Source organism: Pseudorca crassidens, chromosome 18 (genome assembly GCF_039906515.1).
Source record: "Pseudorca crassidens isolate mPseCra1 chromosome 18, mPseCra1.hap1, whole genome shotgun sequence".
NCBI lineage: Eukaryota > Metazoa > Chordata > Mammalia > Artiodactyla > Delphinidae > Pseudorca > Pseudorca crassidens.
In genome coordinates this window covers 4,511,447-4,527,253 of record NC_090313.1, presented here as the reverse complement: position 1 = coordinate 4,527,253, position 15,807 = coordinate 4,511,447, and the positions used below count along the sequence as shown (strand labels likewise).

The 15,807-nt window shown below is 40.8% G+C and overlaps 1 protein-coding gene across 1 annotated transcript in view; it reads left to right on the top strand.

Moving 5' to 3' along the window:
- The window catches only part of MYO16 (myosin XVI), a 427,770-nt gene that overhangs the window by 128,441 nt on the left and 283,522 nt on the right, over positions 1-15,807 (top strand). Inside the window, 2 exon segments of the mRNA XM_067712857.1 lie at positions 4,652-4,727; positions 8,038-8,191. Coding sequence (XP_067568958.1) covers positions 4,652-4,727; positions 8,038-8,191 — 230 coding nt within the window.

The following is a 15,807-nucleotide window of genomic DNA, read 5'->3' as shown; positions in this document are numbered from 1 at the left end:
TTTTTAAAGAAGTAATTTAAATGACCATCAAGGAATTAATTTTGCTGAATTTATCCAAACCGAAATACAGTTGTCCAAAGAATGAGCAAAGTCCATAGCCAGTAATTTGTGTGAGTTTAAATTTCAGCTTAAATATATTTTCTGTCAGCCACGCAGGGCCTCCTTTGACACACACAGAGACCCCGAATCTCACACACACACACACACACACACACACACTCACACACACACACACTCACACACACACACACACACAGAATGTCAGCCACCTTACCCTCTGATAGTTTTGGTGATTATAAAGTTCTTGTAATAGTGGAGATGAATCTTTGTTGGGTTCACACTTTACCTACTCACACTGAAGTAATTTACCTAAAGATCTTACCTGAGGTTAAAACAAACGTTGCAGACTACTCTGAAATTGAAATCAGTACTTGCCCTGCTTAATTTAGTTCCGGGCACGCCTCACTGATTTCTAACTGGAAGCACGTGGGAAATACTGACTTGAAGAAAAATGGAATTCCCCAAGTGAGAGAATCTTCTTCATTCCACACATGAATGTTTGTTTTTACAGGCCCCAAAGAAAATGGAAGTCCTTTTGTGGTCATAGATTTTCATGTAGGAAACCATTTGCTTTGACCACTCCAGTGCTTTCTGCAGTTACAGGGGAAGCTGTGGAGAGAGGTGATTTGCAGAGAGATTGCCCAAGTTTCTCTTTGGAGTTCTGTAAAGAGTGAATTAAATTTAGAAATGCAAAGTAATTGTTAGATTCTCTTACAATCGGACATTTTTGTCATAAAATGAAAGCTTTTAGGTACTGCTGTTTTTTTTTCAAAATTGTGAAAAACAAGGGCAATCTTACATAATTCTTGGCTTCGCATGTTTTCTTTTCTTTCTGCTTTTCTTCTTCCCTTCATCCTTCCCTTCCTTGCTTTTTCCCTCCCTCCTGCTTTTTTCTTTTCCTTCTTCCCTCCCTCCATCCTTTCCTCCCTTCTTCCCTTCCTTTCCTATGGTTGAAAAGCAAGCAAATCTCTCAAATTTTTGATACAAAACAAAACTCCTTTCTATACCCATTTTGATGTCCTGGGACCCTGCTCTATATATTCTGTCTCTCAGATTTCGAGAGAACATCTATGTCTTCAGTAAACTGTATATATTTGGAAATAAAAATAAACCCTAAATATAAGCAGTCTGCTGTAACATGATTTAAGTGTTATTGATATATTTTATTTTCTGTAAAACCAAACACTGATTTGCAGTGGACTTGTGGGAAAGCTAGCAATGGCACAAACTGTTTAAAATCTAATTAATTTTACAATGAGAATACTAACAAGAGCAGTGATTGATGGCTGGGGAGATGCTTTGGAGCGTCTGAGCAGAGTGCTTGCATGGGTGGAGAATGACTGACAAACGTCACAGAAACAACAAAGCCACAGATCAGAAAAGCCAGGCCCCTTCTAGTCAATATAATAAACCGAGAAATGGAAAGACAAACATAGGAAAAGAGAAAGAATAAAAATTCCAAAGGAATCTCCAAAATTAAAAAGAAAAATACCATTGAAAACAAAATATATAGGAATAGTTTTTACATAAGACATGTAAGATTTCTACACTGGAAACTATACAACCGTATTATATAAATATAAACAATATAATTTAAAAGTAAAGAAGACCTAAATAAATGAGGTGGTAAGCCATATTCACGTGTTGAGACAGTGACTATTGTTAAGATCCTGTTACCGACCCTTTCAAGTTGGGCCCCAACAAGGGTCCTCCTGCCTGGCCTGCTGACACCAATAGAACAGGACCGAGTTGGGTTCGGAAGCACAGGGAAGCTTTATTCTTTTTTAAAAATTTTATTGAGGTATAGTTGATTTACAGTGTTGTGTTAATTTCTGCTGTACAGCAAAGTGATTCAGTTGTAGATCTATATATTCTTTTTCATATTCTTTTCCGTTGTGGTTTATTACAGGATATGGAATATGGTTCTCTGTGGGGAAGCTTATTCTTTGATTGGAGAACGGAGAGGTGTGGGTGTGGCTGGCTATAGGGATCTCTCAGTGGGAGGGGTTGGAGTTCTGTGCGGGGGCGGGTAGCACAGGTGCATTCGTTGCTCACAGCTCCAGTGCCGGGTGCAGATTTTTGCACACGGCCCACCAGCACCATCTTGGACAAGGTGTGGTGGGCGGTGCTTCTGCGCACGGCCCTCAGAGCTGAGGTGTCCTGGGTGCAGCCATTTGCCCCCAGGAACTCTGGTCTGAAGGGCTGGGTGCGAGGCTTCTGCCCGCGGCTCCCTGTGAGCCAGTGAAGCTAGACTACGTACAGAAGAAGAGGTGAGACGTTATCTTATCCCCTAGGTTCCATCTAATTTTCCCCCCGGGACACCAGTGGGTTTTGCTGAGAATAGTACCTATGGAAGGTAGAATAGTGGCCCCCAAAGCTGTCCACACCCTGATCGCCAGAACCTATCAGTATGTTACCTGACAAGGCAGAACTTTGCAGCTGTGGCTAAGTTAAAGGTCTGGACGTGGGAAGGGATCTCCAGGTGGGCCCACTGTGATCACTGAGCCCCTAAGAGCAGAGACCCGTTCCTGGCCGAGGGTTGGTGGGAAATGCGACAATGGAAATGGTCGGAGAGGTGCAACACTGCTGGTCTGGGGATGAAGAAGGGGCCCCCAGCCAGGGAATGTGGGTGCCTCCGAAAGCTGGAAGAGTCAGGACACAGATGCTCCCTTGGGGCCGGAAGGAAACAGTGCTGCCAATGCCCTGGTTTGAACCCAGTGAGACCGGCGTCAGACCTCTGACCCGCAGAAGTGTAAGATAGTTATTATTTATTGCTTAAACTGCTAAGTTTGTGGTAATGTTTTATGGCAGCCGTGTAAAGCTAATCTAGCGTCTGTTTACTTCACGCAATCCCCATCAAAATACTACAGCCTTTCTCACAGAAATTGAAAATTCATTCTGAGGTTTATATGGAAATGCAGAGGACCTATATAGACAAAATTATCTTGAGAAAAACATTAGATACTTTTTTCAAGAATATAAGTTTTTTTTACTTATTTCAAGACTGCCTCAAAAGCAGTTCAATGAGAAAAAATAGTCTTTTTAACAAATACTGCTGAGAAACAAAGGATGCTGGACCCAAATTAACCTTAAGTACCTTTAGGTGCCACTTACAAAAATTCACCTGAGATGGACCATAGACGTAAAAGTTCAAATTATAAAGTTTTTAGAAGGAAATGTATTATGATATTGTCATGGCCTTTGAGTAGGCAAAGAGTTATTTGAACCTAAAAAGCACTAACAGCTAAAGAAAAAAAATATATATATATGAAAGTTATGCATAAACAGAAGTAAAACAAATTTTAAAAATCCTGTTCATCAAAAGACATTTTTAAAAAGATGAATAGGCAAGCCATAGAATGGGAGGAATTATTGGTAATGCTTATATCTGACAAATGTATCTAGAACATATAGATCAATAATCCAAAGAAAAATACTTCAGTAATAAATGGGCAAAAAAATCTTGAACAGATTTCACAAAAGAAAATACAAGAATGGAAATAAAGCACATAAGGGGGTGTGCAGTGTCGTTGTCAGCAGGGAAATGCAAGTTAAACTGTACTGGGCTACTACTTCTTTCCCAGTATAGTAGCTCAGTGTTTTTAAATGACAATATCAAGTGTTAGGGAGGATGTGAATCTAGCAATATGTAAATAGCTGGTCATAAAATTATTAAATAGAATGTGGAACAAAAGGAACTCTGGTTGGCAGTGGGAGTATAAACTTGAACTCTTTGAAAAAAAAATTGGAGCTATCTCATCAGTTGTACATGACCAGACCTGTATGCCAGCAATTTCAGTCCTAAGTACATTTATCCTGAAGAAATTCTTGAACGTGTACACTAAGAGATATAAACTAGAATAGTTATAGCAACATTATTCTTAAATATAGGTAAATGGTTGCAATGGCTTGAATGTCCACTGAGAGGAAGGTGGGTAAATTGTGATGTATTTGTACAATGCAGTTCTGTGCAAACAAACAAATGGAGCTCGGTTAAACCCATCACCTCAAAAATGCAATGTTAATTCATGAAAGCAAAGCGCAGAAGAATATATACACCAGGATTTCATTTCTATAAATGAGACAAACAGCTGAAACCAAAGCGATGTGTTATATTAATCTCTCATCAAGTTGCTTTATTCTTATAACTTGAGATGAAGTTTTTCTAATTGTCCATTAGACCTTAGGTTCATATTGTCCATGATGCTGTAAATGGATGGGCAGTAACAAGAAGTGTGACTTTCATGAATTGTTAAATTAAAACAAAACACACTGTAACATGTGATTCCTCCCATTAGGTGCCCTAAAATCGATGTGAAAGGCGTTAAGTGAACCTTTTCAAATCCTCAACGACTTAACCCACTTGATGAGTAATTTTTTATTTGAATGCATTAATTGATAAAACAGTTTGAATGTCATTAAAAAAAAAACCAGGAAATGGAGAGAGTAAGAAACATTTAGCATAGCAGGTTACGCTAATGCATTCTCATTCCACCAGTGCCCCTGGAGGATAGCAACTTTGGATTCTTTACTGATGAATCTTAAGTATCCAGCATAATCTTTCCTATTTCAATTACCTTTAATGTTTCAGGCAAACCTGGTGAAACTTCTTTTGCTGCATCAGGCAAATCCACACCTGTTGAACTGCAACGAGGAGAAGGCTTCAGGTAGGTTGTGAGCATCCCGGACCCCTGAGCAGTTACTGTCTTCTTCCCATCATATTGACGTTGCTGACCCATCTCTGACACAGCTCCAAAGTGAGTCAGCCTCTCCTGAGATGCTCTGTGAAACCCAGCCCAGTTCAAGCCTGATTCACAAACTCCTGTGCACTGCTACGTTACAAGTACCTGTCAGAGAGCAGTTAAGTTTATAGGGACTTCATTGCAATGTGCTCTTTGGGCTTTAAATTTCCCGGCCAGTGATTCCTGCGGTGTCACTTACTTTAAAATATATTTTTTCTGTTATTTAACTAGTTTCTCACCATACCAAATACATGCTTGTTCATTAGGGTATTTTTAAATGGGAAAAGTATTTTTTTCTGTGCAGATATTTATACTGCAAGCAATAGAGACTACCATTCTCAACCTAATTTAAAACTTTGAAAATCTTAATGTTACTTATTTTTTAATCAATATCTTTTTGAAATTTTCTAGAGTCCTTTTTACCACTCTTTTAAAAAGTGGGTACCACGTTCATTTTCTAGTTTTTAAAACTTGACAACAGTGTTACTACCTGTAAGTTACTTTGGGTATATTAAAAATAAGAATTCTAAGTAACAAAGAGAAAAGTCTTGCATAAGTAACAAAATAATGTAAAAATGTTGAAGGTATTAATTGATCTGAATAACATAAATACACTTATTCTTCTTGTTTTTGTATCTCTACTAACCTGAAAGCACTTCACACCTGAGATTTCTTATTTCACGCGCTTCTAGGAGTATAATTACCCGATAAACCTCCCGTTTAAGACAGAATGGGAGATTTGCTCTATTTCTTATTTTATTGGAATTAAGTATCATTGCTTAATGTTTATTGATCTTATTTGCTGAAAATAAATTGAAGATTTAACAAACTATAAGATGGCTTAATAGTCTCAAACTTTAGAACCACGCTAATTTTAATAATAGGGTAGTGACCTTACTATTATCTACAAAACTTTGCCTAATGGTAAATATTGGAAGAGTACATAGAAATTTGTAGCTTTCTCCTATCTTTTTTCAAAAATATTTTTATTGTACATATAAACCCCGTCCTCTGTTAACTCTAGATCTAACAGGAGATCACATTTTTCCAGATCGTATTTCTGGCTTTTTTCCCAGAGAATGGAATATATCATTGACCCTGGACTGCATGGACTCTGTCTCTCACACTTTGACCTTTTAAGTCTAGGGTCAATTTCACCAAAACAGACACTCAAGGCAATTGACAATGACAGTCCCAGAGCTCCGGGCGTGACTAAGCGGCTGGTCTAGATTCCGCCCTGGCCGCCACAGGCCTAGTGTCTGATGACTCTCTTAGACAATTTTGCCCACGTTGGTCACGCAAAGCCTAGCATCAGTATAATCAGTTCTCCACGCCATGTTGGTCATGAGAGACACAGTGATGGGACCACAGTAGGCTCTCAGTAAACATTTGTTGATTCGTTTCAGGTAGATGCAGGATATACCAACAACAAGAAGAAGGAACCACTTAAAATGATAGTGCAGAAAGCAATCAACTAGACACCCATATTGTGGCCGAGCACATGAAAATCATCATCACTGCTATATATTTAAAAAAAAATTTTATTGGAATATAGTCGCTTTACTATGTTGTGTTAGTTTCTCCTGTACAGCAGAGTGAATCAGCTGTACGTATACATATATCCCCTCTTTTTTGGATTTCCTTCCCATTTAGGTCACCACAGAGCACTGAGTAGAGTTCCCTGTGCTATACAGTAGGTTCTCATTAGTTATCTATTTTATACAGAGTATCAATAGTGTATATGTGTCAATCCCCATCTCCCAGTTCATCCCACCACCGCTTCCCCCTTGGTATCCATACACTTGTTCTCTACGTTTGTGTCTCTATTTCTGCTTTGTAAATGAGATCCTCTATACCAGTTTTTTCAGATTCCACATATATGAGTTAATATACGATAACTGTTTTTCTCTTTCTGACTTATTTCACTCTGTATGACAGTCTCTAGGTCCATCCACGTGTCTACAGATGACCCCTTTTATGGCTGAGTAATACTGTATTATGTTCTGGTTATTTTGCGCGTCTTGAATTTGAAGTGGACAAAAAAAAATTATCTGAGGGATAAAAGCAGTTTGAGGTATAGCTGTTGCTTGGTATGGAAATAATCTCCCAAGAAGAGGACGCTGAGCTGTCTCCTACTCATTACGTAGATATGATTTAATCTAAAGCAAATGATGATAAAATCCTGGCGTCGATATCTTCTTGTGGTGGCTGAATTACCTCACTCAGCCCACGAAGCCACGTAACTGAAGTTCACGGACACAAGAGGTCGCGCAGTTTAGTCGTGGGGCTTGGAAAGGAGTAGCCACAGCCGTTAGGTTCTTAGTTGCTATTCATGTGATTTTTCTTCAGGACGTATTGATTTTCAGTTTCAGTTGTGAGTAAGGGTAAATTTGATTAATGCACAGCTGTATTGCTGCTCAAATACGTTCAGATGTCACTGTTCACATGTCACTTGTAAGGAAATATAATTATTTTTATTTCACATTGAAAAAGAAATCCCCCCAGATCACAGAGAGAGGCCAGACCCACTGTTTTAAAAACACAACTGAGTAGTTATTTGTACAGCTACCCAGTTAGTAGAATGCTTATAGAATGCTTACTGCATGTTTTATAAGAGCCCAGTCCTTGGGAAGGTATAGCTATTTTCCTCTTTTTTTTTTTTTTTTTTTTGCGGTACGTGGGCCTCTCACTGTCGTGGCCTCTCCCGTTGCGGAGCACAGGCTCCGGACACGCAGCCTTAGCGGCCATGGCTCACGGGCCCAGCCGCTCCACGGCATGTGGGATCTTCCCGGACCGGGGCACGAACCCTTGTCCCCTGCATCGGCAGGCGGACTCTCAACCACTGCACCACCAGGGAAGCCCCTATTTTCCTCTTTTGATTCCCATTCATCAGGCTGAAGGAAGACTTTCACGGAGAATAAAACGACATTAAGTTCTCTCCAGCTTAGCTTCTCAGTGATTTCACATTTTACCTGTGACCACTCAGTGCGTATTATTTTTATATTATGTCATTTTATATTATGTCAAGTAATTAAATATGCCACTGATGTAACATAAAATAGTCTTTAAAAATGGTAGCACTGCCATTTTATTCCCACCATAAACTTTTAGTGTTTTTTGTTTTGCTTCATGGGTTGATAAATTTTAGCATGTTACATATCAGAATTCTTGAAAGTAAATAGTTCTGTGGGATGTTCCCACTCACTGGCTCTGATCGCCTTATTGTTACTCGTAGATGTTGCCGCGTCTGAGTTTATTGAGGAAATGCTGCTGAAAGCCGAGTCTGCCTGGGAAGGAAGAATGCAAGAGTCTTCCTGTGTTCAGACCTTGGCCCAAGAGGAACCCTATGAAGAGATCATCCCTGACCTTCCAGCCCTTCCCAGCAAGCTGTAAGTGCCTTCTCCCTAGTGATAAAGTCGTAGACCTTGGTCCTTGAGGAGTTAGTTATTCTCCTTTGTCACCCTCTCTAGTCACCAGCCATTTTTCAATCAGTATTAAGTCTGTCTCTCAACCAAAAGTTAGAAGATTGAAGCTGCGTATCAACATTTACCAAAGATCTTGTGGACGGCAAGGAGTTAGGCATGAAAACCCTCTGATTTTGACCATGTCAGTTCTTCCTTCCCTTTGTCATCACGAGACCAAAGATACTATTTTAAACACATTCCATGTTTTAAACTAAACTGATATATATGGTTTCCAGTAACTATCATCGTAACAAAATTTCCTCAAGTAGGAAATACAAATATTCATCTTCTCTCTCTTAAGTATAAAACTAATGATTTCTTGTTATCTAAAATATGGCCTCAATCCTGACACATGCTATAAAGGAGATGAACCTTGAAAACATTATGCTAAGTGAAGGAAGTCAGACACAAAAGGCCACACAGTGTATGACTGAATTTATGTGAAATGTCTGGAATTAGCAAATCCATAGAAACAGAAAGTATATTAGTGGTTGGATGAATGAGGTGAGGGGAAAATGGGAAATGACTCTGAGTGGATATGGGGTTTCTTTGGGGGGATGATGGAAGTATTCTGGAAGGAGATGAGGTGGTTACACACATCGGTGAGTGTGCTAAAAAGCACTGACTTGTACACCTTGAAAGTGTGAATTTTGTGTTACGTAGATTATGTCTCAGTGAGATAAATAAATACATAAAGAAAGAAACATTTGAGGTCAAGCCCAAAATCTGCTGTATCTAAGCAGTGGGACCTTGAGGAAGGTACTTCCTGTCTCTGACCCTGTGTCTTACCTGGTGATGGAGATTACGTCTAACATTGGAGCATTTGAGGGTTCCCTGAATACAAAGCACCGTCTGGGTTCTGGACCATCTGAGAGGTAATCAGACAGTAAAGACGGAGGCCAGATCACCCCGATCAGGGATGCAGGATGCATCAGAGGACGTGACTGCGTGTGGTGGCTGAAAGGGTTTATAAAGTTATCCCATCATGAGGCAGTTTGGCCAAGTAAGTCCAAGGCACCTATGAGTCAGATGAGGTCTCCCAAGTGAGGGGCCCCCCAGACAAGGCTCAGGACAGGCAGGAGGAGGACAAGCTGTGGTCTCTGCAGGGAGGCTCGCTCCGAGAAGGGAGGGGCTGAGGAGACTCGTCCCCAGTTCATCCATCAGAGGATTCGTCCCACTCCCCAGGTGTAGAGGCAGGCCCAGAGGCAGGATGACTCGACTTCCCTTCCTAGGAGGCGGAAGAGATGCTCCCAACAGGTGCATCACAAGGCCGTGAGCCGAGGGGAAGAGGCTTATTTCAGAGCCTGTCCCATCCCTGGCATCAGAAACACATTCAATTTAAAACCTCTCTAGGTAACGCAGAGGCTCGAGTCAGGCATAAATGCACTGACCTCTACTTAATACTAAAATATATTCGTTACTGGATTTGAGTTTTCAACTGTGTGGAAAAGGAGCTTCACTCGTGTGTCAGACGCCGTGCTAAGAATTTCATGGATTATTTTAGTCCATTTTCAAAGCCCCGTTAAGATTTTCTCACTTTCCCAAGGTTACAGAGCTGAGAAATGACAGGTCAGGATTTATAGCCCAGCAATCGGAGCCCAGATCATCTACACCTACACCACCTAACCCCTCTCCTGTGTTCGCAGGTGGGAAAAAAATAGTATCCCATTTATGTGGGAGAGAAAGTGAGAAAGCCATAGGTAGAAACAAAAGTTGGAGTCAAGAATGGTTACCTGATAAGATACATTCCAAGTGGCCTGGAACTAATGATTAGACTATGTTGACCTTGCTCTTTACATTTTTATATTCCTGATATCACTGGAACGAGAGGAGTAATACAGATACTTGCTATGGAAGAATTTTACTTTCCAGATGTTGATATTAAAATCCATACCCGATATGTTCCATTTTACTTTTAAGATTATGTCATGGGCTTCCATGGGAAGAGACATTAAAATGTAAACAGCATCAAACTGTGAGTTAAAACCAAATTCTTTCATAATAAGTTATTTTGGATAAATATTAACTTATCTCTGTGTCTATAGTTTTGGGTTTCTTCTGCTTTAAAAAAATAAAAGAAAGCAAAGCAACCGACCTGCCCAAAAAAGTACTTTTTACTGTTTTTTATATTTTGATTGAACCATGCGTTTTAAACGGATTAATCAGTGGCTTATTTGCTCTACGCAGTTAAGTATTATTGTTTTAATAACATTTTTCTCTTGTTGACACTGAGCAAAGCTTTCAAACTTTGACATAAGTTTATATTGAAATGTAACCTCTTCATTGAAGTCTGCTGTCATCTTTCTTCAGGATAGAATTGAAAATTATATTAAAGAACAACTCATTATAATGTTAAGGTTTTTTTAACTCTAAAAAAATGACAGGGGCTTCCCTGGTGGCACAGTGGTTGAGAGTCCGCCTGCCAATGCAGGGGACACGAGTTTGTGCCCCGGTCCGGGAAGATCCCACATGCCGTGGAGTGGCTGGGCCCGTGAGCCATGGCCGCTGAGCCTGCGCGTCTGGAGCCTGTGCTCTGCAACGGGAGAGGCCACAACAGTGAGAGGCCCGCGTACTGCAAAAAAAAAAAAAAAAAAAAAAAAAATGACAGGTAGACTTGTTTAGTTTAACAACTAAGCAACTTTGTAAAATTTCTTTTATCACTTATGATTTTATCTTTATAGAATTATTAACAAATGGGAACTGGAGCAAAGAGACGTGATGAAACAACTAGGTACACTTATGTTTTAATGCAGAAAAGCTTAATTTCTAGAATCGACTTGCAGACCTTGTTTTAGTATAAGAAGGAAAAATGGGGATATTTGAGGTCTCCTCTATAAACGAATCCACAGACATTACAAAGGACAGCTCTTTCTTTAAAGCTGATAAATGCGTGTATTTTTGGAAAAAAACCCAACCAAACAACAACCACTTGTTGATTTTATCATAGTATCACAGTGCTGATTGATCTGGGCAACAGTTTACTGAGATATATCAGGACATTTTCAGAAATGCCCTTCTTTTGATAGAGAACATGTATGAAGTAAATCAGAGAATTGCCGTGATTGACAGGAAATAGAAATATAGTTTAAAAAAAATCTCTTAGGCATTACTTACAAAGCAGCATTTCTTCACAAACCAGTTACGTGAGAGTCAGTGGTTATGTCCGATGTTTGGGGGGGGGGGGGTTCGAGTTTCTTCTCTCCTCCTCATTTCTGCAATTTTCTGCAGACTCTTCTTTTTGCCTATCCTCTTTCCTTATTTTGCCCAGGATAGAACAGGGCACATTCATTGATAGGAGAAGCAAAGAATTAGAAAGAACCTAAAACATCTTCTCCTCTCCTCTGTATAATCTATTGTTTCTCTTCGATAACCTTTCCCACTTTTTATCTCTAGTCCTCATTCTGAAGATTTAACATGTAAAACCTCATCTGAATTACAGTTGCCCATCTTTCTTCATTATTTTTAACCCCGGCTTCCTTTTTTTTTTGCATTACAAGGTTGACTTGTTTCTTTTATCTTCTCCCTGAACGCATTTTGCTAAAGTTTAAAAAATAATTGAGTGGTTTACTTTCTAATATCTCAGCATACAAGTCAAATCCCCTGTCCATTGTCAACTTATATTCATTGTTCTGCAAGCATTTTGTGCCGTAAATCATGATTTAGCCCCAGTTGTGCTGCACGGTTTGTAGCAACTGCCTATCTTTGGTTCAGCACTGAATCAATAAGAGATTCCTCTGTTATTGGGTTATCCCACATTTCATGGTTTCTAAGGCATCTCCTATCCAGTGAACATTATTAAGGTGTCTATTAGTTGCCTGAGTTTCAAGTTCTTGTCTTAAAACGAGCAGGTTAGATTTAACTCCAGAGGTCCTGCCAACTATAGCATTCTCCATCGGGTCTCTACTACCTGTAAAGCTTTTAGGCTTCCTCTCTCTTCCTTAAACCCTCAACAGCTCTTCTCACACGTGACTGCCCCTCCCACTCTGTTCTTTCCCTCCTGCTCTCCGCGCTGTCTTTTCCCATCCTTAGCTATCTCAGTGCCTCATTGACTGTTATTGCTGCTAATGAAACAGCGGCTGCTGAACGTGCCCTTTGGGATTTGAACATGGAAATGCTCTCCTAGGGTTTTTAATCGCTGAGACATTCTGATAGATGCCCACTTTTGTTTCTAATATTCTCTTCCATGGAGTCCTTGAGTTGGAATACACAAAAATTCTGCACAGTGCCTACGTGGAGTAGAGTAGTTCACTAAACACTTGTGGGTTTTCACTTATTACTAATATAAACAATGATAACAACTGATAGTTTTTGAGCAGTTACCGGGCATCAGCACTTGTGCAGAGGGATAATTCCATTTAATCCTCAAAACAACTGCTGGAGGTACTTTGTATTTCTCTCTCCGTTTTATACATCCCTGTCCGACACTCAGAGCTTCAGTGACTGGACTCACGTCACACCCGTGTATTCAGTCTGACATTGTTTCTGCGAGGAGGTCATTTTCATTGGTAATTCTAACATTTCTAGCTTGTCTTTAAAGAGGAAATGATTGATCTGAGTTTCAGTTATGGTTCGTCTGCGTTAGCTGTGGAACACTGTCGATTTAGGATACGCGTGTAGTATGACAATTGGAGAAGACAGTGCGGAATGAGGAACAGATGTCCCTTCCACGGAAGTGATGAGTGAGAAGGTTACTCGCAGTACAATCCGTTGTGAATCTGCTTTCCAGTCAGAGTTGCGCACGGGAATGGAACAAGATGGGGCCACTGGGGGAGTTCCCCGGTGGTCCAGCGGTTAGGACTTGGTGCTTTCACTGCTGAGGGCCGGGGTTCAGTCCCTGGTCGGGGAACTAAGATTTCACAAACTGTGTGGCCAAAATAAAATAAAGTAAAATAAAAAGACGGGGCCACTGTTTTCTGTCTGTCCACTAAGTTATCCATCCAGCCATTTGACCTTGCTCACTCTGTCTAAAAACCAATGATGTGACTTCAGACTGGAGCTTTGAGGCAGCCTAACCTCTGTTCCTGACTGGTAAACATATCAACATTCTGGGAGGACCACGTGCCCTTACTCCATGGGAAGAGGGCACCAAAGCTCTGAGCTCAGGACCCTCTAAGACCTTGCCCTGTGTGTCTGTTTGTTTAGCGGGTCCTGATTTGTATCCTTCACCATAAAGCTGCAATGGTAAGTATAGGGCTTTCTTGAGTTCTGTGAATCATTTGAGTGAATGCTCAAACCTGAGAAGGGTTGAGGGAGCCCCTGAATTTGTAGCTAATTGGTCAGAAGTGCAGGTGGTCTGGGGACGCCCAGACTTGTGGCTGACATCTGAAGTAGAGCAGCCGTGTTGGGGACGGTGCCCTGAACTTGCGGGCTTTGTGCTGACTCTAGGTGGTCCGTCCGTGTCAGAAACGCCCTGCAGTTCAGCGCAGGGTTTTGAGGATGGTAACTGTCTCGTGGGGTTGTTCTTTGTTTTTGTTGTTTTCTTTTTTTTTTTTTTTTTGCGGTACGCGGGCCTCTCCCTGTTGTGGCCTCTCCCGTTGCAGAGCACAGGCTCCGGACACGCAGGCGCAGCGGCCATGGCTTACGGGCCCAGCCACTCCGCGGCATGTGGGATCTTCCCGGACCGGGGCACGAACCCGTGTCCCCTGCATCGGCAGGCGGACTCTCAACCAGTGCGCCACCAGGGAAGTCCCCTATCAGTACTTTTTAGTGGCAAAGTTGAGCATCACTTGGGAGAATGTGGAGGAGGAGCCCCAGGGCTTTATTCGGGTTCCTGTGTCCAGGCCTCAGTTCTGGACCAAACGTGCAAAGGCCTCTCGGCAGAGCACAGGCCCTGTAGTAATTAGGGACACCCCTCCCCCCCCCCCCCGCCGCCCCACCGTACACATTCCTGTGTTACTTGGACCAATTCAGCAAAACAAAGCGCTTGGCACAGTTTGATCCACCTTCCTTAGAAAGTAGGTTCACACGCTTCTTGGTGTGGATACCATACTAGCTACTCATATATTATCCAATTTTCCCTTTACTAATAAGCCCCAAGCAGTGCCTTTTGTTTGCTAAATCTAGTGAGTCTAACTGGGTAGGGCCACTGGGAACGCTGTTGTTCTCCTGAGTAAAGGGACGGATTTATCTGCTCAGCCTTGTTGTTTTGTGTCCTTCTAATACCATCCTACCTGGGACATAAATGTGTTACCTGGAGATGCCAAGTGTTTCTGAAACCAAAGGATGAAAGTGACTTGCTGAGGATACAGAACAGGAACCTACAAGGAATCAAGGTCCTGGAAGATCTCCTTGAGGTGGTTAGCATTCCTGAGCTGTGTATTTCTGGCTTTCTTGTTTTATGAGAAAAATAACCCTTCATTTCCTTACGATACTAGCCTTAGTTTCAGACTGATGCAGCCTAATGCAATACTGCCTGATACCATAGCTATTATACCCTTGGGGTGCCTTACTTGGGGTCCCATGCCCCACTCAGAAAACTTGTAGTAATGATAATACTCTGACTCTCCAGTGTGTCTTAATGTTCCCTGTGGCTTTTTATGACCTTAACGACTTTTTAATCCAACACTATCAGAAGTTTCCTATAACTTCTGATGTAGGAAGATGGATAGAGTGACCAAATGTCCTGGTTTGGTCCAGTACTAGTGAATGCCTACTTACCTAGCATAACTATCAATAAAGCTCTCTTTCAGCTTAAAAGTGTCCTGATTGGCAATTTATACTCTACTTATGTAGAATCAGGGAACACTGGGATAAAATTTCTTGTGTGCTTTCATTTCAGATTAATATTTTAAAGAAAGTAATTAAATGGACAGTTATCTCAACACTGCTAATTCATATTGCCCTTTAGAGTATAAAGGGCTTTTGCATCTAAAACCTCATTTGATATATGTAAAATTCTTTCTTTTAGTAATAAATTCTACAAGACATCCAACCTGTTTCCTAATCAAATATTATGACTACATTGCTGAAAATCTGAAGAATGTAGCTACGAAGTTTTGCTAAAGCTGTCAGTCGATTCCCTAAGAATTTACGCTTAGAAAGGGATTCTATAGTCTAGTAGGGGACAGAGAAATGTCAGAATATAGGGACATAATGAGACGTTGAGAATTGTTTAATCTAGTTTCAGTTTAAACCATTCACACTATCCCTCAAACATTGTTGGGCAATTAGACAGCTTTCCAATATTGGTTGAGAAGTAGACTCTCTTTGGGTGAAGGTGGAGGGAAAGGGTAGACATTCCATTTCTATTTCTTTTCTACATTGGAAACAGCTCCATTGATGAGCACGCACTACCTTTTAAGGTGGCTTGTTCCATCCACTGCCACATACGCTCATTATTTTCTTCTCTTATATTATAGACTGAGCGTGAGTGTGTGTGTGAGTGTGTGTGTGTGTGTGTGTGTGTGTGTGTGTATTCTGGTGCTTTTGTGCTGCCAACTTAAGTTTTATCAAATGATATCAAATTTACTTATTAAAAATGTCTGAAAAATGCAGTATATCATTAAACATCTCTTTGATTTAAATAAATGATAACGTTATTT